Genomic DNA, 24737 nt, shown 5'->3' with positions numbered 1-24737 from the left:
ATTTTGGATTGAAATGGATCTTGTCCCTCATGGCATTAAATTGTCTCCAAAGTGAATACTAAATACTAAAGTAAAGTGTGTCATCGAGTTGGTGTCGACTCCCGGCGCCCACAGAGCCCTGTGGTTTTCTTTGGTAGAATACAGGAGGGGTTCACCATTGCCTTCTCCCACGCAGGATGAGATGATGCCTTTCAGCATCTTCCGATATTGCTGCTGCCCGATATAGTACCATGTTAGTAATCCCATTTCAAAAACAGACCCTTCACTATCAATCTCCAAAGCACATTTTCACATTCAGATGCACATTCTTACTCTTATAAATGTAGTTACTATTAAGAATATTTATTTATTATTTATTATTTAACACATTTGCATACCACCCAAAACCCAAGTCTCTGGGCGGTTTACAACTAAACAATAAAAACAAATAAAAAGGTTAGAACATTACAACAATTCAAAATTTAAAATGTTAAAACGGTTAATAACACAGTTAAAACAATGTCCAGTTAAAAGCCTGGGTGAGCAAATGTGTCTTGATTGCCTCTTTAAAAGTTGTAAGAGATGGGGAGGCTCTTATTTCAGCAGGAAGTGTGTTCCAAAGCCTCAGGGCAACAATGGAGAAGGCCCATCCCCAAGTAGCCACCAGATGAGCTGGTGGCAACTGCAGAGGAACCTCTCCAGATGATCTCAATGGGCGGTGTGGTTCATAGCAAAGAAGACATTCTCTTAAATACTCAGGGCCCAAACTGTTTAGGGCTTTATAGGTTACTAGTATTTTTTAGCCCGTTAATAATGGGCGCTAGCCTTTCCCCCCTCTCTTTATGGGGGCCGAGCAGAGGCCGTAGAAATTTTAAATAGAAAATGCTGCCCCCGCCGTTGCCGCCGAACTCCCACCCTCCCTCCCAGCTTCCGACACCACCTTACCCCGGCCCATGTCAGTTGGGGGGGAAAAGTCCTTAATTGAAGAGGGAGAGAGAAGCTTGCAAGCAGTGCTTCTCTCTCTGCAAAGCCTCTTCCTGAACTGGAGCTTTGGGCGGAAAGGACGTCTCTTGCGTCCTTTCCGCCCAAAGCGCCAGTTCGGGCAGAGCCTTTGCTCAGAGAGGAGCACTGCTTGCGCGCTCCTCTCTCCCTCTTCAATTAAGGACTTTTCCCCCCCAACTGACATGGGCCGGCTCTGCCGCCGCCTCGGCCAATTTCCCCCACCTCCTCTTCCCTGGCTTCGCGGCGGCCGCTTCTGTCCTTTCCGCGGCCGGGCGAAGCCTCCAAGATGGCTGCCTGGTGGCTGTGTCCGTTTTTGTCTCGGCCGAACTGGGCATGCACTCCACGCATGCCCAGAACAGGCCAGGGAGGCACGGACACCAAGCGTTTTATTAGAGAGGATAACCCAAACCTTGTATTTTGCTTGGAAATTCATCAGCAGCTAGTGTAGATCTTTTAAGATAGGAGTGATATGGTCTCTCCAAGATGATCCAGAGACCAACCTGGCTTCCGCATTCTGGACTAACTGCTGTTTCCGGACTACGTACAAAGGCAGCCCCACATAGAGGGAAACTGACATTTCTTGCAAACCTGCGACTCAGGAACATTCAGTCTTTCAAGGCTGGACAGTATTGGAAATCATTGGATAAGGAGGGAAGGGGAAATCCCAGTGATGGCACCAGATACCAACCCAAAGATAGGTATACTTTCCAATGCATTTGGCTTTAAGGCTAATCTACACCAGACTTAAAACCAGTTAACAGCAATCTCCCTCTTCCAGAGAAATCTGGAAACTGTAGTTCTGCATGGGGGACTAAGGATTAATCTGACAGAGCATTCTCAGCATCCTCATGAAAGCAGAATTTCCAGGATTTGTGGGGGCAGGCCATGGCAGTTAAAACTAACTGGCAAAAACCAGATATCAAGTTGTAGAGCAGATGTTCGCTTAGGGAGCACACATTTGAGCCAGACTCATGGCATCCAAGATGGTGGCAGAAGCACCCATACCAGCAGCTCCAGTGGATTCCATTAAACGGGCTCCATTAAAAATGCTTTGATACGTAGATGGAACCTTTAGAGTCCACATGTGGTTCCATCAAAGGTTGGAGATATCTCACATGGCTATTTGCTCCCAAAGCTGATGAGAGCATCACCATCCATTTTTAGAAAGTTTTTTTCTTTAAAATACAAAAGCAGAAGGTGAGGAATACGTAACAGTTCTGGCCAAAGCTCTCATATTGGTCACAGGAGCTGGCTGATCAAACATGGCCTAAAATTCCTGAGCTAAAACCACAGTTGAGGGAAACCTGGAACTATTGGCCACTAGGTCTCTCTTTGTACTTATTAGCGTAAGGCTGTGTTCGCCACAGGTTTTCTGCACTCGACAATGAGGTAGGCTGGTAGGAAGACCTGTTGGTTGTTAGAAACAGCAGCCATCCAAGTATTCTTTCTCTGGGGCTGGTGTAAAGCACCTTTCAAAGCACCCCCAACAATCCCTTGACTGTTCTGAGTCTGAGACATTTACAGGAACGGCCTTGTCTTGAAAACCAAATGGACAATTGGTGTCCTATAGCTTTGTTTAGTTTCTGCTTTAGTGCTGGTTTTAACCTTTAAAGTCCTCAATGGCTTGGGACCAGTTAACCTGAGTGAATATCTTGCCCCATATGTCCCAACCTAAACCTTAAGATCTCCTTTAGAGGCCCTGCTCTGAGGCAGGGTAAGGCAGGTACCTACTAGGGAGGTCTTTTGGGTGGTAGCACCGTTTATGGAACAGCCTCCCCAGTGAGCTTGGCCTGGTGTCATCACTTTGTTCTTTTAAATGCCAGGTGTTCACTCAGGCTTTTTAAAATTGATTTTTTTTTCTTTAAAAAAGAAGTTTTTAAATTGTTTTTAATTGTATTTGTGTGTGTGGTGATTTGATGTGTTTTATGCATTTTTATTGGATGTTTTAATGCTGTGTTGTGAGCTGCCCAGAAAACAATTTGTTATGGGATGGCTAACAAATACAGTGTAATTACTAAATTATTATTATTATTGTGTTTATAGCCAAACACAGTAGTGTGGCAGCGATGTGGTATATCAATTAAATTACACACAAGGGACAGGCACTCGTCCAGTCACCCTGTTCCCTGCCTCTGGCACCTGGTCAGTTTCTTGAATGCCCTCTGGAGACTGGAGGCTATTGGCTCACATATCTTCTGGGGTCAGTGACTCCTATCAACAGTGCAGGCTTCTAACCCTTGGGTCCAGTGTTCCCTCTAACACAGATTCCCAGATGCTGCTGACTACAACTCCCAGCATCCCCAGCTGCAATAGCCTTTGCTTGGGGGTTATGGGAGTTGTAGTCAACAATATCTGGTAATCCCTGTTAGAGGGAACACTGCTCCGTACTAGGTTTAATAAGCCATGAAGGTCAAGGGTCAAACACGCACGTGGTACGTCAAACTTGAATGAACACCTTGTGCACATCCTCAGGCACGAAAAATTGAAACTCTTCCAGCAAAACTGGACCAGGTGGTACTCTGGACACCCTCCCAATGACACTGCATCAGCTGTAGAGTCCAACTCCTGGTGAATGCGAGAGATGTTACTCTCAAAATGGTGTGCTAATGTGTCACAGTGTGCTACAGAGGGTTCTAACACATCTTGCCAGGAACCAGATTTCAAGAGAACACTTAGTCAAGCAACAAAGGCCCTCTGGACACTGGTAATTTTTAAGAGAGCATGTCCCATATACGATAACACATGGCTTTCCCTCACCTAGAGGGCCTGGGCAAGTAGTTACTGTCAGAATTATTTATAGCATTGTTATACCACCCAAATCAACAATCTCTACGCAGTTCTGCCCTTCAATTTAGCTTGGTCTATCCTCAATCTCTTTCTGATTAGCCCTATTCAGAAACTGTATTCAGACATTAACTTGCACCTGGGTTTGGATGTTTGTTTACATGTACCCTTTTCTGTGTGAATGTGTTCATTTAAGAAGTGAACCTGGGAACAGCCCCCTTCAAATGCAGGGTACAGAGAGGAAGCTGAATCTAGTACATGTGCTGAACATGATGTTTGAATAACCGTACATGTGTCCACTGTATACAGATAGTACAGGTGTTGAATGCAACATGTGAACAGGATTATGATCTCCAGCAAATCTCTGTACAAGATCAGGACATACGGTACAAATACGGGGGTGGGGGTGGAGTTTGCATGACCTAAAATTTAGCCCCAATTCTTTCCTCATGGTATTGGGCTTGTAGCTCCGTTCAGGCCCGCCTAGACCCCAATAAAGTGTAACACTTTCCCCCAAGAAACTTGGGCCCTAGTTCTAGGGCACGGAATATCCTTGAGCTTAGTTTAGGGCAGCTGGGCTTCTGAGGGCAGGAACCCCTTCCTCCACATTCCTCAGGAGCTCAGCATCCGTGAAGAGTTGGAAGGAGATCTCCTCACATTCGCTGGACACGCCGCACTCAAACAAGCAACTGAACAGCAGCGGCTTCTCCTCCTCACACACGGCCAGGTCTGAGTAACCGCTGGGCCCTTTGTACAGCAACCAGGGAGCTCTCCAGGATCCCTTCTCCAGTGGGGAAGCATTCAAGTAGATGCCCAGATCCAGGCGTTTGCATTTGCTGGTAGGATGGGAGAAAACCAGCCATGACGTGGAATTCTTGAGGGAGGCCAAGGAGGAATGGATGCCCTGCAGATGAGTCAGATTGCCTGCTCCTTCCTGCTGGCCCGGCCCTGAGGGCCCCAGCACAGGGGTAAAACTCACGATGCTACCCTGGCATCCATGTGGTGGCTCAGACAGCTCCCTGCATAGGACAGGCCGCTCAAACTGGACTCCGTTGTCCTTGCTGAAGGCTTCACCCCGGCAATGGTCCCGATCTGAATTACGGGCACTGAGGTATAAAATGTGGCTTTTATCCTGGAGGGTCACCTCAGCAATTTGGCACTCTGTTGTCTTCAAGCTCTCAAGGAGCTGGCCCTGGGCCCAATTCTGTCCCCCGTCATCGCTGTAGAAAGTGAAGCAGTGAGGCTTGATGCAGCAGAAGGAGCAACAGAAGCAACGCTTGTGGATGCAGTAGGCGTACGCCGGAATCACCAGGCGCCCAGAGCTCAACTGCACCCCGTGGCCGGGCCCAACAGCAAAGGTGGCCCAGTTGACCAAGTCCTCTCCAATCACCTCCTCCGTCAGGTCCGTCGTCTTGCTCCAGGTGCGGCCTCCATCTCGGCTAAAGACGTAGCACAGCCGGGCAGCGTTCTTCCCTCTCAGAATCTGGCACTGTGTTGTGATGTGGTCCAACACACAGATAAAGAACAGGAAAACCGTGCCACTCTTCTTCTCATATACCGGGCAAGGGCTCATGGTGCGGTAGCAGGGCAGCGCGGCAGTCATCAGGGGCGCCTGAGGACCCCACTAGAACCAGACAGAGAGAAGTGCCCAAAATGATGAACCAAGACACTTTTCTTTTAATATCACACAGGGCATATATACACACAATATGTTTAAATGGGTATTAAATCTATTTCACTTCCAGTCACTTCCAACAAAGGAACATGCCATAAGGCAACTGTTATGCAACAGAGCTTGGCCACTGGAATGCATAATGGGAAATGTAGTCCTGACCATAACATTGGAACTTTTGGTCTCAAGAAACATCTCCCAGAAACACCATTCCTATCAGCTCCAGTTTTCCTCCCTGCCACAACAGACATTATCAAAAGTGCCTTTTGAAAAGACACCTATTTTACCAAGCTTTTAGTTTACAATGTTTTAAAGATGGTTATTTTAATTATTTATTATTATTATTTATTTACACAGTCAGACAGGTGTTATTGACTGGTTTGTTTTATCCAGACATCGGGTCCTTCCCAAAGACCTGGGATGCCAGAATTTTATTGTCAGTTGTTATAGATATCGTCGCAGAATATAGGCTGTTCCCAGTAAAGCTGCTTTTTGTAATTGGCTGATGGTGATTTCTGTGGCCCCTATGGTGTTGAGGTGCTCTTCAAAGTCTTTTGGAATTGCACCCGGGGCGCCAATTAATAATAATAATAAATAATATCAATATATTAATATTAATAGTTAATATTAATATATTAATAATATGTAATATTAATAATTATTATTACGTATTATTAATATTTAATATTAACTATTAATATTAATATATTGATATTATTAATTATTACTATTACTATTAAATTAATATTATTTAATAATAATGATAATTATTATTATTTACATTTTATATCCCGCTCTTCCTCCAAGGAGCCCAGAGCGGTTTACTACATACTACATACTTAAGTTTCTCTTTCACAACAACCTTGTGAAGTAGGTTAGGCTGAGAGAGAAGTGACTGGCCCAGAGTCACCCAGCTAGTATCATGGCTGAATGGGGATTTGAACTCGGGTCTCCCCGGTCCTAGTCCAGCACTCTAACCACTACACCACGCTGGCTCCAATTATTCCATATGATTGTAAGTTTTAATTGGACACTGCCCAGAGATTTTATACAGGGCAGTATATAAATACAACAAAACAAACAAACAAACAAAATAAATACTGAGAATTGTCAGTCAACAGAGTAGCAAGTTGCCAAGGTGACCTGCCGGAATGACGGTGATGTGATATACATCAAAGTCCTTAATCCAAGATGGGATCAGAGCTGAGCTCAGGACCTCAGCACAAGCAGGAAGGGTTTTCCTAATCTCCCCACCACAGTTCCCCAATCCCCTCCCTCTGGCTCAAGCTGTTATCACATATTTGCTGACAGGGTGTATAGTTTGGCCCTGAGATGCAAAGGACAGAGAGAGGCAGGGATTTATGAAAAGGTCAAAGGAGAATTAAAAACAAAACCAAACCCAAATGAAATGAAGAACAGTGCAACTAATTCTGCCCCAGAGTGATTACCTGGACAGAGGTCCCTTTCTTCAGCCCTCGTCTCATCACCAGAAACTTGGCGTCTTCATCCCTGAGTGATGAGCGCTCCTCTGCAAACGCCAGAAACGTGGACTCCGGGGCCAGGTACAGCAGTGCTGGAATGCGGTAGAAGAGGCTCTCTTGCTTGTTCTGGCAGAAAAGAGTCACCTTTCCAGAACCAACGCGAGCCTCAGTCATGGTTCCTGGGAGCAGAGGAAGATTCTGGAAGGGAGAAAAAGAAGAGAGACCAGAAGAATCAGAACCATCATGTCTTACATTGGAGAATCCATGAGGGCAACTTGCCCGTAACCTTAAGAGTACATTCAGGTGGTTTCAATGTAAGGGATCTAGGGGCAATGTTTATGTGGCTGATCCCCTGACTCCAAGAGCTTGGGCCATTTCAGCTCATATGAATGGCAGACTGGCCTGAGACCACCATGGATTCTACACTGGAATCTGCAAGACTCTCCTATTTATTACTTATTTAACACATTTGTTTGTATACCGCCCCAAACGCAAGTCTCTGGGCGGTTTACAACAAAACAATAAAAACAACAGATAAAGAGATTAAAATATTTCAACAATTAAAATTAAAATGTTAAAACTATTAAAACACTATTAAAATGCAGTTAAAACAATATCTAGTTAAAAGCCTGGGTGAACAAATGCGTCTTGACTGCCTTTTTAAAAGTTGTAAGAGATGGGGAGGCTCTTATTTCAGCAGGGAGCGTGTTCCAAAGCCTCCGGGCAGCAATGGGGAAGGCCCGTCCCCAAGTCGCCACCAGCTAGTGAGCTAGTGATAACTGCAGACAAACCTCTCCAGATGATCTCAATGGGTGGTGTGGTTCATAGTGAAGAAGGCATTCTCTTAAATACCCAGGGCCCAAGCTGTTTAGGGTTTTATAGGTTATAACCTAAACCTTGTATTTTGCCTGGAAACTTATTGGCAACCAGTGTAGTTCTTTTAGCACAGGAGTGATATGGTCTCTCCGAGATGACCCAAAGACCAACCTGGCTGCAGCATTCTGGACCAGCTGCAGTTTCCAGGCTACGTACAAAGGCAGCCCCACATAGAGCGCTGGAGAGACCCCAGGCCCCCCTTCACTCAAGCAGGACCTCTTTATGTTCATCATTGGTTTTGGATACACAGATAGGCACAACGACAAAAAACTTGTAGCACCCCCATTATTATGCACTTACCCAGAGTTCCCCTCTTTTAAAAAACTATTATTTTATTGTTGTTGAGTTACTTTTATTCTGCCTTTCTGCCAAACTATTCAAGGCAACTTACAACAGTAAAGTTAAATATATATCAGTCGTACCGGAAAATCACCAACAGTTCTCAGATGCACCAAGATGAATTAGTGCAGGGTTCCCACATATCCCCCCCCCCCATTGTTGTTGGACAGCAACCCCTTCAGTCATTGTGGCTGGGGATGATGGAAGTTGTAGTTCCAACAACATCTGGGGACCCAAAGTTGGGAAAACCTGGACTACAATAGCAGATGAGAATGGAAGCAGCAGAGCTTATATCCTGATGAACTTTTCTGTTTGTCCATATTTTTTGTTGCTCTCAGCAGCTTTTATGCAGTCACAAGAGAGGGCATTTCACCAGAAAACTAAAATGTAGCAAGTTTCCTAAGCAAAAATGTGCAACTTGAGAGCTTGCACTGATTATTTTAAACATGAGTTGGTCCAAAAACAAACAAGAGTTTGCACCAACAAAGATGATAATTCGTCTTTCTTGTGGGTGAGGTTTCTGTGGACTAGAAGAACCTGCTTTGTCAGATGCACAAACAGCTTACATCACTATGAAGTCTTTCAAGTGCCAAAAGACTCTTGGTTTTCCTCCAAGGTTGCTTATACACAACCCCTCCAGGAAGTTCTCCTGAGCAAGCTGCTCTGAACGAAAGGCGTGCTTTGACTTTAACAGGATAACGTCCTGGTGGACTGGGTGTCCTAAATCTATATGCCATTGGCACAGTCAAGGCAGCTAAATAAAATAAAATAAATCAACATTGCACAAAGCAATTACAAGGAGTCTATCAATAAAATTATTATTTATTTATTGAATTTATATGCCACCTAGTATAAAAATCTCTACAAGAAGATCTCTACAAATTATTACAAGAAGAAGAAAGAAGGGGAAAGGGAGGATCTGCAAAACTACAGTAATGACCAATCAACTTGACAACAGGCAACTGGCAAGAACATATTTTTCTTTTTTTGCTAGAACAGATTTTTTAAAACATTTTTTTAATATCCTGCTCTTCCTCCAAGGAGCCCAGAGCAGTGTCCTGCATACTTAAGTTTCTCCTTACAACAACCCTGTGAAATAGGTTAGGCTGAGAGAGAAGTGACTGGCCCAGAGTAACCCAGCATGTCTCATGGCTGAATGGGGATTTGAACCTGGGTCTCCCCGGTCCTAGTCCAGCAGTCTGACTAATGGCAGCCAGCACGGGTTTGTCAAGAATAAGTCATGCCAAACGCATCTCATCTCCTTTTTCATGGTAACAGTTGCTCATTTAGTAGGCCATGGGAACTGTGTAGACATAATGTATATTTATGTCAGCAAAGCATCTGACAAAGTCATGATATCCTTGTTGACCCAATAAGGAAAATGTGGGTTAGATCATGCTACTGTTATGAGGAATTCACAGCTGGTTGAACAACCATCCTCAACGAATACTCATCAATGGTTTCATGTCATCCTGGAGGGTGGTATCAAATGAATTGGTATAGGGTTTGATCCTGGGCCCTAGGCTGTCCCATGAATGAGGGAGTAGAAGGGCTGTTTATCATATCTGCAGATGACGTGAAGCTGGGGACGGGGAGAGCGAACAAGCCAGAATCATGATTCAAAATGATCTGAACACACACAAATATTGCACACCCCCCCCCCAAAATAAAGTCAATAAAAATATAAAGTCCTCGATTTAGAAAAGACACAAGTATAGGACAAGGGAGAACTGGTCTGGCAGCAGTACGTGTGAAAAAGACAGTAAGGTCTTAGTGAACCACAAGTGAACGCAAGCCAGCAGCGTGTGATGCAGCTGCTAAAAAGGCGAATGCAATCCCCTGTATAAACATGGTTTTAGAGCATATATCGAGGAGTGATTCAGATGATCGCCCCCTTACACAATTCAGGGATGCCTCAAGAGTGCATCAAGCAAGACATCCTCCTGTGATATCAGGTCAGGCATACCCTTGGCGCGTCCCTAACCTTAGTGTGCGGGCAAACCTCATCCAAACTGGCCCTTTCTCTCTTTGTTTCAAAAGCCTTATCTCTGAATCCGCTGTTCCCCTGTGGCATCCTAACATTTATTTATTTATTTAATTCATATACTGCCCCTCCAAAAATGGCTCAGGGAGGTTTACAACAAACAATTAAAATCAGTTAACAGTTAAAAACCCCCGAGGCAAGTCACATGCCTCCCCAACACCCGCAGAGCTTCGGTGCCCTGGAAAAGCCAACCCCAAGTTCGGAGCAAAGGCGGCCTGCATGCAGCAAAGCCCTTGTCTGCAGAAGCAACTCCGAGCCGGGAGCGCTCTTCCTTCCCCACGGGAGGGTGGAGGGACCGGGTGAAAGCGAGGGAGTGGCCTTTTCTAGAGAAGCGGGCATAATGGGGATGTGAGTGTGGGTGCACTATATATTGTGAAGTGTGTGTGTGTGTATCAGCAAGCGGCCCATTTTAAAATGTTGTCTCTGGGCCCACTCCAGCCTTGTTACGCCCCGGTGGCAAACCAAGCTCCCTCCCCTCCTGTCTAGTTCTACGCACCGGATTGAGGCTGGGCTCCTTTCTCCCAGCTCGAGCGAGGGGGTGCTGGGCGGTTAAGTTCTCCTTGGAAGAAACCACCTTCTGACAGGAGCACACTGCGCACCACTGCCTCTGGGGCAGAAAGCGGCCGGAGAAGCAGCACCGCTGCGGCCTCCCTCCCTCCCTCCCTCCTCCCTGCATCTCCCCCCAGGCGCCCCCTCCTCCCCAATGATGCTTATTTAATGCAAGTGAGGGGGGCAGGGGGGGAGGAGAGGGGGCGCTTCCGCTCTCTGGGGCAGCAGGGTGTGTGTGTGGGGGGGGGCAGGAGTGGGGAAGAGCTCCTCTGGCTCCGGCAGAGGGGCTGGGGTGAGGAGAGCGGGCCCCCCTTTCTCCCCCTGGGTGGAGGCTGCGTTCAGACCAGAGCCCCTTTGCCTCTCCCTTTGCCCCGGGCGCTGAAGGTCCCTTCCCGGTCCCCACCACCAGCCAGTCGGAGGAGGGCAGCGCCGGGGCAGGTGGAGGGGCGGGCCCGGGGGCGATCATTCCTGCAGGGATCCCACCCCCCCCCCCGCTCCGTCTCCATCCTCACCGCGCGTGCAGCAGATTCCTCGGCGAGTCGGCGCGGGCGCGCAGGGGAAGTCGGCGTCAGCGCCGCCAGCCAGGGGACTCCTCCTCCTCCTCCGCGACGTGGGCAGGATCAGGCCCCAGCCAGGACTGGAAAGGAGACGGGACTAGGGGCTGGCAGCCCGCCCCAGACACCGGCGGGCTCTACCGCTTGGCAAAGAGCGGAGAAGCGCAGAGAGAGAGAGACGGGCTGCTGCGCTCCGGGAATCCCGCTGCAGACAGAGAAGGAAGGGAACGGGAAGCCGAAGATGCTCTCTTGGCTCGCGCCACGCATGCAAAGCAGCCCAGGCAGAGCTGGGGGTGGGCGGGCTCTCCCCCCCCCTCCAACCCTACTCACGGACCCGCCTCCCCGCCCATGATCCCCTCCCCTCCTGCGCGCTCCCGAGAAGTATCTCTGGGTCTTTACCGTCGTTTCCTGGAGGCTTAAGCGCATCTTTGCAACCTGAGCTTTCGTGGGGAACACGCTGAGCAGAAGTGAAAAGCAAACCGTGGAAGTGGAAGCGAATCTATCTAAAACCGAGGCCTCCCCCCCACCCTTACCCTTTAAACGGGGTTTCCAAGGTTTTACTTGTTCACTGAACTCCTCCTCCTCCTCCATGACTCCCTCGAATTCCTCTTGTACCCCCTTTCAGGAGGAGTCCCTCCATCTCCTGATCCCCTGAGCTCGGGTATCCCACACCGGAAGCACTTTCGCTCTGCTGCTGAGGTCTTGCTCTTCTGCGAAGAGGGGCATTCCTCGACTCCCCACACTTCATGAAACGCACATGCTCTGCCCCATGCCCGAGATCCTCAGCGCGTTTCCAGCTGGGCCATAATACACTGCGGGATATATCCCGCGTTTTCGTGCCAGTTCCAAGCACAAGGCACGCACGGCGACTTCCCTAGTGACTGAATGCCCCCCCCCCCTTTGCGCACAGGCTGAGCAGGGATGCCAGCCTTGCAGCACCACCTGCTGGCCAGCTCTGGCATTCCAAGAAACACCACCTGCCTTTTCCTAGAGCTGGGCGCTCTCCAGATTACAGGCTACAACCGCAGTCGAATGCTTGGGCTCGGTGATTCCCAGATTACAGGCTGCTGCATTGTCCCTGCTGTCCACTAAGTGCGCTTCTGCACTGCCTGTGTTTCAACATCGCAGTCCCTGTGCGGTCAGCAAGGTGCTGTTCACATTTCCGATGCCTCCTCTCAGGTTTTATCTTGGCGATACAGTGCTACAATGTTGCAAGTCCGTCACCAACCCGTCCCCCTCCAAATGGCTGTATTTTCCCATTGACACTATTGTGTGTAATCTGTAAAGCACCCTGGGTGCTTTCCAGATTAGACCTTGCAATGGGGTCACAGCATATCTCTGAAGTGTGCTTCCGCACTTCCTGTGTTGTGACACCAGCCAGCGTAGAGCCAGCGTAGTGGTTAGAGTGCTGGACCAAGACAGGGAGACCTGAGTTCAAATCTCCATTCAGCCATGATACTAGCTGGTTGACTCTGGGCCAGTCCTCTCTCAGCCTAACCTAATTCACGAGGTAGTTGTGAGGAGAAACTCAAGTATGTTGTACACCGCTCTGGACTCCTTGGAGGAAGAGCAGGATACAAATGTAAAAATAAATAAATAAAAACACCACAGTCCCTACACTGTCAGCAGGGTGCTGTACACGTCTCCAATGGCTTGTTTCAAATTCACTGCAATTTATTGCTGTAACAAGTATGTCCAGTGTAACAAGGTTGCTGTATTTCTGGGTTGTTAGTTTTTATGAGACTGCTCCCCCTGCTGGGCACTTTGCTATTTACATTTTGAATGCAATTCGCCTGTACCGAAGCATTTTGCCACTGTTGAGCAGGTAATCTGGAAAGCATCCTGGAGGCTTTGCACAACACCCTTTATTTACGTTTTCAGTTTGATCCTGCCAAGCCGAAGCATTTTACTGCTGTTGTAGCCTATAACCCAGAAATCTGTAGCCTGTAATCTGGAAAGCACCCAGTTGCCATTAAGAAGCAGCGTGAATTCTGTAACGGTGTGTATACAGGGAATAAGCCTTCCTCATGAGGCTAGGCTACAGCCTCTGGGGCTCTTTACATTGGAAAACAGGCGACAAAGGGGAAACACAATCAAGGTGTATAAAATTATGTATGGAGTGGAGAGGGTGGACAGAGAGAAATTTTTCTCCCTCTCTCACAACACTAGAGCCAGGGGTCACCCCATGAAACTGGGAAATTTAGGACCAACAAGCAGAAGTACTTTTTCACACAGTGCATAATTAATCTATGGAATACCTTGCCACGGGATGTGGCAATGGCCACCAGCTTGGATGGCTTAAAAAGCGGCTTAGACAGATTCATGGAGGATAGGTCTATTAATGGCTACTAGTCTGGTGGCTGTGGGCCATCTCCAGCCTCAGAGGCATGATGCCTCTCAATCCCAGTTGCAGGGGAGCAAGAGGGCTCCCCAGAAGCATCCACCGTGGGCCACTGTGTGAAAGAGGATGCTGGACTACATGGGCCTCCTTGGGCCTGATCCAGCAGGGCTGTTCTTATGTTCTTAATAAGAACTTGGAGTGGGCTTTGAATATCCTGCCGTGTACCGACACCTGGGAATGCCCTCAGAAGCATGCCTGCAACATGAATTAAAAGGTGCCTCTTTGCAACAGAGGCTGCCACTTGTGTTGCTTCCTCTTCCTCCGTGGCAGCTGTCAGGAATGCCATCATGCCCTCTCCAGCTGGAGCTAAGGACAGACTAACACAGGTCTGGAGCAGGAAGATCTCAAAGGCAGAGGTGCAACTGATGGCTGCAGGGAACGCTGAGGTTGCTGTTCTGGGGTCTAGCACAATGTTCCCTCTAACAGGGATTCCCAGATGTTGTTGACTACAACTCCCATAAACCCCAAGCAAAAGCCATTGCAGCTGGGGATTCTGGGAGTTGTAGTCAACATCTGGGAATCCCTGTTAGAGGGAACACTGGTCCAGCAGCCGGTAACTGGAACACAAGGGACCCAGTTTTCTCTGGGTACATGGAACATGGATCCGGGGCTGGTCTAGTGCTTAGGGGCTACAAGAGAGCTTCCCTAGGTGGTCTGTTGCTACCAGCAATGAAGCTGCTGCATAAAGTCGTGCCATATATAGCCATTCCCTTTCCTGCAAACCAACCCAGCTCCTGAGTAGTCCTCCTCCTGAGTAGACACATCTGTGTGTAGCTTCCTGGCTGCCAAGTGAGCACCTTTACGTCAGCCCTGGAGTAGGGGTAGTAACTTTATTCTGGTACATGACTGAATACAAAAAAAGCAGCAGCCTATTATCACTTGAAATTAACATAAATTAAAACGAACATGAAATTAAAATATCCACTAGTCCATAACAACCAACTAAATTATAATGCGGCAGCTAGGGTTTTATCCGGAGCTGCCTGATGGGAGCACATCACACCCATTTTGAAAGAGCTGCACTGGCTGCCAGTTTGTTTCCGGGTCCAATTCAAGGTGCTGGCCACGGTTACCCATGCCTTGGTCGTGTCATGCTGGATTACTGTAACGCGCTCTACATGGGGCTGCCCTTGAAGAATATCCGGAAACTGCAGCTAGTGCAAAACGCGGCAGCTAGGGTTTTATCTCGAGCTGCCCGGCGGGAGCACATCACACCCATTCTGAAAGAGATGCACTGGCTGCCAGTTCGTTTCCGGGTCTAATTCAAGGTGCTGGTTTTGACCTTTAAAGCCCTTAACGGTTTGGGCCCGGGGTATCTGAGGGACTGCCTGCTCCCAAGGGTTGCTGCCCGCTTGACAAGGTCATCTGAGGGGGCCCTGCTCCAGGTGCCGACAATGAGGGAGGCTCGGTTGTCGTGCACACAGGACAGGGCCTTCTCTGTGGCTGCCCCCAGACTCTGGAATGCTCTCCGGGTGGCTATTCGCTCCTCTGTCTCCATCACAGATTTTAGAAAAAGTGTAAAATCTTGGCTTTTTATCCAGGCCTTTACATGATTGCCTCTGCTGCTGCTCTTTGTACTTTGTATTGCTTTCATGCTTGTGTTTAAAATTTTTAATCAGGTTTGTTTTATATTTTTAGCTTAATATTTTAATTGTGTCTTTTTTACAATCTTGTTTTTAAATTTTGCTGTAAAATTTGGGATTGTTCTAATGAAAGGCGGTATATAATTTTAACAATAAATAAATAAAATAAAAAATAATAACCAACTAATCAGTAATATCCAACTTAAACAGATCTTGTCCAGTCTTACAAACTGGAACACAAAATTTCATAGCCTTCATATACATTTCCAAGCTAGACCAGAAAGTAGCATAAGAATCAGCCTTGGAGGATTTCCTGGCTCGCCTGCGTCTCTGCATGTGGGAGTTCACCCAGGGAAGTTGGGGAAGCGGGGATTATTCTCGAGGGGCTACAGCCTGTGAGGTTTCGGGGATGTGCTGTTCCTCAGGTAAATGTTCAGGTGCTGTGGCAAAGGGAGATTCCACGGGAGTGGCAGGGTCTGGAGAAGGACATGGCTCTGAAGTGGGGTGGTGGTTCTGGATCTCTGGGGAGGAGGGGCCTTGGTGGTGGTTCCCCAGTAAGAGAAGTGGAATTCGTCCCAAACTCAGAGGTGATCCTGATGTCTGTGGGGTATTCTGCAAGCAGAGGTTACTCACTGAAGGATAGGCCATCCTCTCCCTCTTGTCCTTGGCTGGAACTGGGTACGGGTCAAAGGGGTTCCAACCATGAAGGATGGACCACCACCACCAATCATCCCGCATAGCCAATGAGCACCCCCACACACACCAGCTGGCTGATCCAGATGTGTGGCAGCCATTTGAGCGGTCAACACAGGAGATGATGGGAGTTATACTCCATCATCATCTGGGGACTCACGTTTGAGAACTCCTGGGCTATGCAATTAGCACCAGCCCTGCCACCGCAGAGACTCTGTGACCTGAAGTCCCATTTCACAGCTGGCGAACACTGAAGTTCAGAGGTCTGCAACTTGCTCACTGCAGCTGGGAATCCGAAACCCTTCCAAATCTACTGCAAATCACCTCCTAGAGATCTACCGATGAATCTAGGTCAACCTTCTGGGTATCCCTGCTCTAACGCAAAACAACCACACCTGTTAAGGAAACAAGCAAGCACAGGATGTGAGGCAGCCAGAGAACTTTATTCAAACACGTTTTTCTGGATATCAGGGCAACCGTTTCCATATAATTTTGCATTTAGTGCATACCGACCACCACCCACAAGGCACTTAAGGCAGAACGTTTGGGAATGTCTCTAGTGTCATGAAATCTGTTCCACAGTGAATATTACACCTTTGGTAGCATGCCAACCAGAAAAACCAATTTCCCTCCTATTCGGAGGAGTTAGTGTGCCCAAAGGACCCCCCACAGTAATCCTGGATTGTGTGCAGCAACCACTGAGGCCAGTAATAGGCTATAGGCTGGCACTGTGTGCATGATACAAAGACACTCCTGCAGACACCTGATAGTATCAGAGTTTCATGCAACATCTACAAACAGATCTTGATGGGTCTTACCGGCACCAGAGCCTACAGCTGCTAGATTCTGAACAGCTGTGAAAAAAGGGAAACAGCCTAGTACTACTAGTACTACAAGTCACAGCTTCTGCAGCAGATTAGAAGGGTGTGTCACCCATCTATTCATACCACAGACCTCATAAGCCTGCAGGGCGGGGTGGTGGTGGTGGTGGGGCATTTAAAATCCACAGACAACTGAAAACTGAGCAGATCTATGCATTAGTGGCTGGATTCTGGCCTGTATCATTTTGGACTGCAGGATGAAAGCCGGTGTGGTGGTGCAGTGGTTAAGCCAGGCCAGACCTGAGTTCAACCCCCCAACTCGGTCACAAAGTCCACTGGCTGAACTGCAAGGACCTGCCACACACTCTCAACCTGACCTACCGCACAGGGTTTAATAGCCATTGGGGTGTGCACAAAACTAGTTTGCCTGGTTCGATTCAAGTCCCAACCAGACTTGAAGCAGACCGGGCACGTTCGGTTTTGTGCCCCTGAACTAGAACCCTGGCTCGGCTCAAATTCAAGCCAGTTCGGGGTTCTGAAAGTGAAAAATGTACTGGCAGCCTCTGGGAGGTGCTGCTGTGGCCGTGAGGGGTGTCCCCAAGGGTTTCCCCTCCTCCCACTGGCCTCCTCTTCTATGAGATGGTTTGGCCTATTTGGGGGGCATTTCAGCCCTCTCCGTGATCGCGATGGCCATTTTGGAGCTGCACATGTGCCCTGGCCATTTGTCCGATGTTAGGGTTAGGCTTGACCTCGAGCCGGTTTGCACATCCCTAATAGCCATTTCCTCTCCACTAGAAAACTCTGGGAGTTGTAATTCACTGAGGACAATGAGTGATTTAATTGTCCCTCATCAAAGCAGAATTCCCAGGATTCTTTGGGAGAAGTCGTGACAATATAAACCCAATATAAGGAATTTTAACCTGGGGAACCATCCATGGGCCAAGTCCAGGTGGTCTCTGGAAAATTAAAACTTCATTTAAAGGCAGCTCCTCAAAACTTCATTTATCGTTAAATAGAGCACGTTCTTTACATTTTCTGAATTTTAATTACACCTCCACTGTTGACAAGAGAGATCTGGATGTAACAAGTTCTAGTAGTTCCCAGCCTTTCCCAGCAACACATAAAAAAGGAGCCAGCATAAAGTTCTTGAAAATAACTATGATGAGTACAGTACTTATTCCCCCCCGCCCCTAACTATCACTGGACAAATATGGAAATATATTAAATATATTGCGGGGGTCCCCCCACAGCTAATACTTGAGGATCTGGGGTGCAAAGTGGCTGAGAATCCCCACAATGCAAGTTTGTAGTGCAGACATCCCCCGAGATAGCCCATGTGTTGAGCTGGGCTCATGGCATCCATTCGACACCAGCAACTCCAACGGATACCAAGAGTTCCACTATAAATATTTCAACACAGAGGCAGTGCACTTGGGGTCTCATTCAGAGTTGGATGTACCCCAGATGGTGATTTGCCAGTTATCTGATGAGGCAGAGACACCAAGACCCTTCATCTCATCCACTTCTGAGGTTTCAAAGCTAATGTATGTGCAAACCATGAGTTAAAACCACAACACAAAGAAACTTAGAACTGTAAACTGCCAGGCCTCCCTTTCCCGTCAGCAGTTTAAGGATGTGGAAGCAGCAGATTATACTCTTTACAGTGGCATAGGTGGGAGGTCCTGCGTATTTACTTCTTTAAAAATATGTATCTCCTGGTTTTCTGTTTGGAAGGAAACCACTCAAGTCTCTTGCGAAGAAGAAGAAGATAGGAGGCCAGATGTTCTAATTTGTTGATTGGAAGGAAGGAGGTATGGTGTGACAATGATTTTTACTCAGCATGTTTTGAGGTAGAAACCTCTTCCTCAGGGGAAATTGTGCATTACTTATTGGAAAGAAGTTTTATATACTTCTATTACTTTTGAGTAATAAATTATCATGGTGCCATCCTTCCTTCAGTTCATTTCGATGTGGTGCCATCCCTGTTATATTTCTAATTTGTTGATTGACCTTCTCCTTTAATATGTTGCTGGGGTCCATTTTTATTACGTTTATAAATTTTGTGTGTATTTTTGGCTAATGGTTTTTATTACTTGTACACTGCTTTAGGCGCTACTGTGAAGAAAACCAGTATAGAAATTGGATACATACATAGATAAGATAAATAAAATAAAATCCCTAAGCTTCCTAAATCTAAGCCATTGACTCAAGTGGACATGGAGCAGGCAGGGGAAGATGTTTCGGCCCTCAGGTGCTGAATATCCTGAGTTTAGTTAAAGGCACTTACGCCTGCAAGGTAGAAACTGCACAGGAGCAAACTTCTGCCGTGTTCTTCAGGAGCTCAGCATCTGTGAAGAGATGGAAGGCGATCTCCTCGCATTCGCAGGACACGCCACACTCAAACAAGCAGCCGAACAGCAGCGGCTTCTCCTCCTCACATACGGCCAGGTCTGAATAGCCGCTGGGCCCTTTGTACAGCACCCAGGGAGCTCTCCAGGGACCCTCCTCCAACAGGGAGGTATGCAGATAAATGCCCAGATCCAGACGCTGACGTCCGCAGGTGGGATGGGAGAAAATCAGCCACGACTTGGAGTTCTTGGAGGAGGGATGAAGGCCCAGGAGACGAGTCGATTCCCCCGTGTCGTCTTTGTGGCCCAGCTCCGAGGGCGCCAGCACTGGTGAGAAACTCACCACGCTGCCCTGACAGCCATTTGGCGGCTCACACAGCTCCTTGCATAGGGCGGGCTTCTCAAATCGGTGTTCTGTGTCCCGGCAGAAGGCCCCAGCCCGGTACTTCTCAGGGCTGCGAGCACTGCAGTACAAGACCCGGCTATTATCCTCACAGGTCAGCTCAGCAACCTGGCACTCCGTGGTCCTCAAGTTCTCGAGCAGCGGGCTTCGCACCCAGGTCCGCCCACCGTCATCGCTGTAGAAATTCAAGCTATGAGGCTTGGTACACAAGGTAACCGGGTGGCCAAAGCAAGACTTGTGGATATAGTAGGTGTACGCTGGGATCACCAGGCGCCCGGAGCTCAACTGCACCCCGTGGCCGGGCCCAACAGCAAAGGTGGCCCAGTTGACCAAGTCCTCTCCAATCACCTCCTCCGTCAGGTCTGTCGTCTGACTCCAGGTGCGGCCTCCATCTCGGCTAAAGACGTAGCACAGCCGGGCAGCGTTCTTCCCCGTCCTGATCTGGTGACCCTCTGAAATGTGGGTCTGCACACAGATGAAGAAGAGAAAAACAGTGCCACTGCTTTTCTCATACACTGGGCAAGGATTCATGGTCCGGTGGTTGGGCAGTACAGCTGTCTGCAGAGACTCTTGTGGGCCCCACTAAAGAGACAGAGAGAAGGATCAACACAGGGCACCAAGGCTCTCAAACATCTTTAATAAAATAAATAACATCTTTAATACATAAATCCACATGTTGCTGGAATAAAACTCTCCATCATCCTCTGGCACCATGGCCATCATGGCTGGGGATGATGGGAGTTGTAATCCAGCAATTTAGGGGACCCAAGCTTGAGAACCACTGCAAAAGGCTTTTCTCTCAGTACAACACAGGGCACATTTGAATTGGTAGTAAACCCGCTTAACCATCACAGTTCCCTTCAAAGGGACAAAAACCACAGGACAGCTATTATCCATGGGAGCTTAGCTACAAGAACGGCATCATGGGCAACACAGTCCTGACCATAATTCCAGAACTCCTCTGCAACCTTTCCCAGGAAGCATTCTTATCACTGACAGTCCCCTTCTCACTCCTTGCCACCATGAGTGTCAAATGTTTTTCTATCTCATATTTCAAATCATTAGTTTATTTAGAGGCTGCCTTGTGCTTAGAAAATGAAGGGGTGTGCAGGCAGTTCCATACACTGCAGAATTCCTTTTTTGCAGGAAATAACGTGCAACTGGCATGCAGGTCATAAGAACAGCCCTGCTGGATCAGGCCCAAGGAGGCCCATCTAGTCCAGCATCCTGTTTCACACAGTGGCCCACCAGATGCCGCTGGAAGCCACAGGCAGGAGTTGAAAGGGGCATGCCCTCTCTCCTGCGGTTACTCCCCTGCAACCGGTACTCAGAGGCATCCTGCCTTGGAGGCTGGAAGTGGCCTGTAGCCCTCCAACTATTAGCTGTTGATAGACCTCTCCTCCATGAAGTCATCACAGCTGCCTTTCGTCGAGGGCACATGTGGCATTATGTGCTCTGGAGTTATATTTGGAAGGCAGGAGTGTTCAGACTGAGCACACAGGCTATTTTCAGGGAGCTTTAAATAGTACTCTGCTCCTACCCCACTCCAATGCTAGAGAGAACTTGTCCCTCAGATTATGACCAAGAGGAGCAATGCCAATCAGGAACTATAGGCCCAACTCCCAGGCCCTGGCCTTACATTATGCTGGTGGTGTGGAGCGGCTATGACACACTCCGTCCTGTGTTGTCAGGTTAATCCCCTTGCCAACTGGGCAAAGAGGCACCTTTTGAAGTGGTGAGCTTCTTATATTGAGCAGAAGGAGAGCAACTGTCCCTATCCAGCAGCCCCAACACAGCATCCCTCCAGTGCCTGTTGCTGGTGTCTACTTTTTTGTTTCCTTTTAGACTGAGAGTCCTTTTGGGACAGGAAACCATCTTATTCCTTTTTCAAAGTGTGGACTGCTTTGAGTGCTTCCTTGTTCATAAAGCAGCTTCCTTTATGTTCCTACCCCACCTGCTAATTAAATCAGGAGTAAACACACATTCACAGCAGAGCTACACAACTTTTGCCCTCCAGCTGCTGTCGGACTTCAGTTCCCATCATCCCTATCGGTCTCTGTGGCTGGGGATGATGGGAGTTGTAGTCTGACAACAGCTGAAGGCTCTGATTGCACAACTGAACGATAGCCATGATCACTGCATAACTGAATGAAGCTGAGACCGTTAGATTTGATAACTCTTGCTTCAAAGACCAGTTATATTTGGAATTCTTCTGCTGGGCTGTGTTTGGATATAACTGCATGTCTGTAGGTAGTTATTAGACTAAAGACAGCTGATGGGATGAAAATTGTTTATGCAGTTAGAACAACCTTCTGGGGACTGTTGTATACAGAGTGTTGTATCTGGGTTGTATCCAGCATTCACTCTCAGGTGAGTGCACTCACAAGTGTTTTGATGTCCAGTTAATTTTAGATCCTGCTCAGGTTGAATCAGGAAGGCCCCGCTCCGAATGCATGTGCTGCCTTGATACTGCCACCCAGAATAAAACTCATCCCGCTCACAGATGAAAAGAATTAGAGGGAAAACTGTATCTCCATTTTCCAGAGTGTTTGTTGGGGCATAAACATTACAAAGATGCCAGAAGTCTCCAGAGCTCTTTCATCCAAGAAGAAGCCAAGCCCAGTAGCCTTGTCCTTGGAAACTCCTCTCACAACTTGGGGATGTGGGGGCCATTTAATCAAATTTAGCTGATTTAGCTGTGTGTTTGGCCTCACCGCAAATGTGGCCGAGGGTTATGCATTTTACAGAAAGGCAAGGAACAACAAATGAAACGTAGAACTGAGCAACTACTTTGCCCCTGGTGTTACCTGGACGGATGTTGCTTCCTTCCGCCCACGCCTCAACACCAGGAACTCAGCGTGATGATCTTTGGGCGATGAACGCTTCTCCGCAAATGCCAGGAAGGTGGACTCGGTGGGCAAATAGAGCAGGGCTGGGATGCGATATGTGATGCCCCCTCGTTTCTCTTGGCGGAACAGAGCCACCTTCCCAGAACCAACTTGAGATTCAGCCATATTTTCTGGGAGTACAGAAATGTTCTAAGAAGGGAGGGCAGAAAGGAGAGCAAAAGAATTAGAACAGCAGTGAGATGTTGCATTGAATAGTCAACAAGGTCACCTTGCCTATAATCTTAAAAACCATGCCCAGGTTGCTCTAATACAGGTGTGGGCAAACTTGGCCCTCTACTGACCACTGCGGCTGGGGAGGATGCAGGCTGAAGTCCAACCACAGTCGGAGGGCTAGGTTTGCCCACCCCGTTGCTCTAACGTCATATTCCGGAGAGAACCCAGGCCTCCCCTCATCAGGAACTCAAGCAGGATCACTCCACTTTTTCAGTGCAATCTTATGGTCTCCAGCTAGGTGGACTGGATGTCTTGATGTAGACCTTCTAAGGGTACTATTACTATGGACTTATCCACAATCCAGGCCACCTAAAGGCGCAGCAGGGAAATGGCTCGATTGTCAAGCCAGAGGTTGCCGGTTCGAATCCCCACTGGTATGTTTGGAAACACCTATATCGGACAGCAGCACTATCAGGAGGTGCTGAACGGCATCATCTCATACTGTGCGGGAGGAGGCAATGGTCAACCCCTCCTGTATTCTACCAAAGACAACCACAGAGCTCTGTGGGTACCAGGAGTTGACACCAACTCGACAGTACACTTTACTTTTTGCTATCCACAATCCACCCCTGTGGCTTGTACATGTTCCCCTTGCCAACACCAGTTTGAGTACAAGAAATGGGATTATGGGAGTTGTAGTCCAAGAACATCTGGGGACCAGGTTTTGGAACTCCTGGTCTACTCTGACTGGCAGGAGGTCTCCAGGGTCTCTAGCAAGTTAAGTGTGTTTCTTAGCCAGACGTGCTGTCAGGGACTGAACCTGGCCGGGAACTTCTCCTTGCAAAACAGTACATCTCCAAGGGCATAGATGCAGCTATGCTCAGGCTCTTAGGCCGCGGTCTCTTCTGCTGGCTTTATGCCCAGGAGATATATAAGGCACAGCAGTAAGGCTCTTGTCATCATCCAAGAACCAGGAGCCACCTTAGAGAATAATACCCTCCTTTATAGTAACTTGGGAAGGGAAATTCTGCCTAAGCTCTGATATTCAGATATTCCTTTCCTCTAATGCAGGTGAAAAGTGTGTGTTTGTGTGTGTGTGTGTGGGCTGTTTGTTCTATGGGGCAAGGGGTATTTCTAAAGGGGTTACATTTAAAGACGCTCACGGGCGCGCCTGCCCTGGAGTGGTGTGTGTGTGCCACAGTGTTGCCTCTAACAGGGATTCCCAGATGTTGTTGATTACAACTCCCATAACCTCCTAACAAAGGCTATTGTGGCTGCGGATTATGGGAGCTGTAGTTAACAAGAACATCTGGGAATCCCTGTTAAGAGGGAACCCTGGGCCTTCATCTGAGTGCCCCTTTCCAACTCAGGCTGCTGGCAGTCCGTTTCCACGGGGGGCTTTATTGGGGTGGCGGGGGGGGAGGTAATTCTAGATACTCTCACATCAGCCCCCACCCCATGACTCACCGTGCGTGCAGCAGCGGCTTCCTGGCGCGCAGGAGCAAGGAGGAGCCGGGGAGCTCCGCGTGCAGGATCAGGCCCGGGGAGGGGCGGAGGGAGGAGAGGCTCCCCCTCCTCCTCGCCCTAGACCCTCCTAACTCCGCCCCATGAACGGGCTGTCCTGTGTCTGCAGTGCAGCCTGCTAGGAAGCCAAGCCGGCTGCCCCCTAAGCGCGATGCAAAAGGGGCTCCCTCCCAGCACGCCTGTCCTTGCAGCAGGAGGCGGCGGTGGCGGCGGCCTCCTGCCCGGGACGGGCAATGCCAAGCGGGGGCGCGGGGAGGGAGACTCCCATAGACGCATCAAAATGTTGGAGCGCGGCCACCTTTTTGTCCCTCCCCCGCCACCGTTGTCTGGTAGGCAACCTGCCCGATGGGAACCGAAGACTAGCAGAGGTCACGTGGCCGGCGACCCGCTCTGTGTTTGGACTGCAACTCCCATCATGCCCCCTGGCTGTGGCCGATGGGAGCTGTAGTCCCCCAAGGGCGGGGGCGGGGGCCACTCCACGGTCCACGCCGAGGAGGAGAACCCAGCCTGGAACCCCTCTCCATCCGACATCATGGAGGGGCTTTTATTTATAAGGCAGCTGCAGTGCGTGGGGGCATTCCCTGATAAAGCGCTGCGCTTCTCCTCCCTCGAGAGGCGGCGA

At 48.6% G+C, this 24737-nt stretch overlaps 2 protein-coding genes across 4 annotated transcripts; both read right to left on the bottom strand.

Annotated features, from left to right (window-relative positions):
• Nucleotides 1–1124: 1124 nt before the first annotated feature.
• Nucleotides 1125–12151, bottom strand: LOC128352148 (sialidase-3-like). Of its 3 annotated transcripts, none has more exons than XM_053312428.1 (4): nucleotides 11814–12151; nucleotides 11239–11485; nucleotides 6886–7116; nucleotides 1125–5389 (listed from the first exon to the last, which is right to left on the bottom strand). In XM_053312428.1, exons 3-4 carry the CDS (start codon nucleotides 7090–7092, stop codon nucleotides 4325–4327), a joined length of 1272 nt encoding a protein of 423 aa, XP_053168403.1. In that variant the 5' UTR covers nucleotides 7093–7116; nucleotides 11239–11485; nucleotides 11814–12151; the 3' UTR covers nucleotides 1125–4324. The 3 variants fall into 3 exon arrangements, with proteins under 3 accessions (XP_053168403.1, XP_053168404.1, XP_053168405.1); XM_053312429.1 differs by lacking the exon at nucleotides 11814–12151 and adding an exon at nucleotides 11680–11792; XM_053312430.1 differs by lacking the exons at nucleotides 11239–11485; nucleotides 11814–12151 and adding an exon at nucleotides 10674–10806.
• Nucleotides 12152–16381: 4230 nt separating this feature from the next.
• Nucleotides 16382–24500, bottom strand: LOC128352079 (sialidase-3-like). Its single transcript, XM_053312281.1, has 3 exons — nucleotides 24059–24500; nucleotides 22337–22567; nucleotides 16382–20111 (listed from the first exon to the last, which is right to left on the bottom strand). Exons 2-3 carry the CDS (start codon nucleotides 22541–22543, stop codon nucleotides 19062–19064), a joined length of 1257 nt encoding a protein of 418 aa, XP_053168256.1. The 5' UTR covers nucleotides 22544–22567; nucleotides 24059–24500; the 3' UTR covers nucleotides 16382–19061.
• Nucleotides 24501–24737: the final 237 nt, after the last annotated feature.

Source organism: Hemicordylus capensis, chromosome 3, assembly GCF_027244095.1.
Source record: "Hemicordylus capensis ecotype Gifberg chromosome 3, rHemCap1.1.pri, whole genome shotgun sequence".
Taxonomy (NCBI): Eukaryota; Metazoa; Chordata; class Lepidosauria; order Squamata; family Cordylidae; genus Hemicordylus; species Hemicordylus capensis.
Note: the sequence above shows the minus strand (reverse complement) of the source record. Positions and strands in the feature narration are given on the sequence as shown.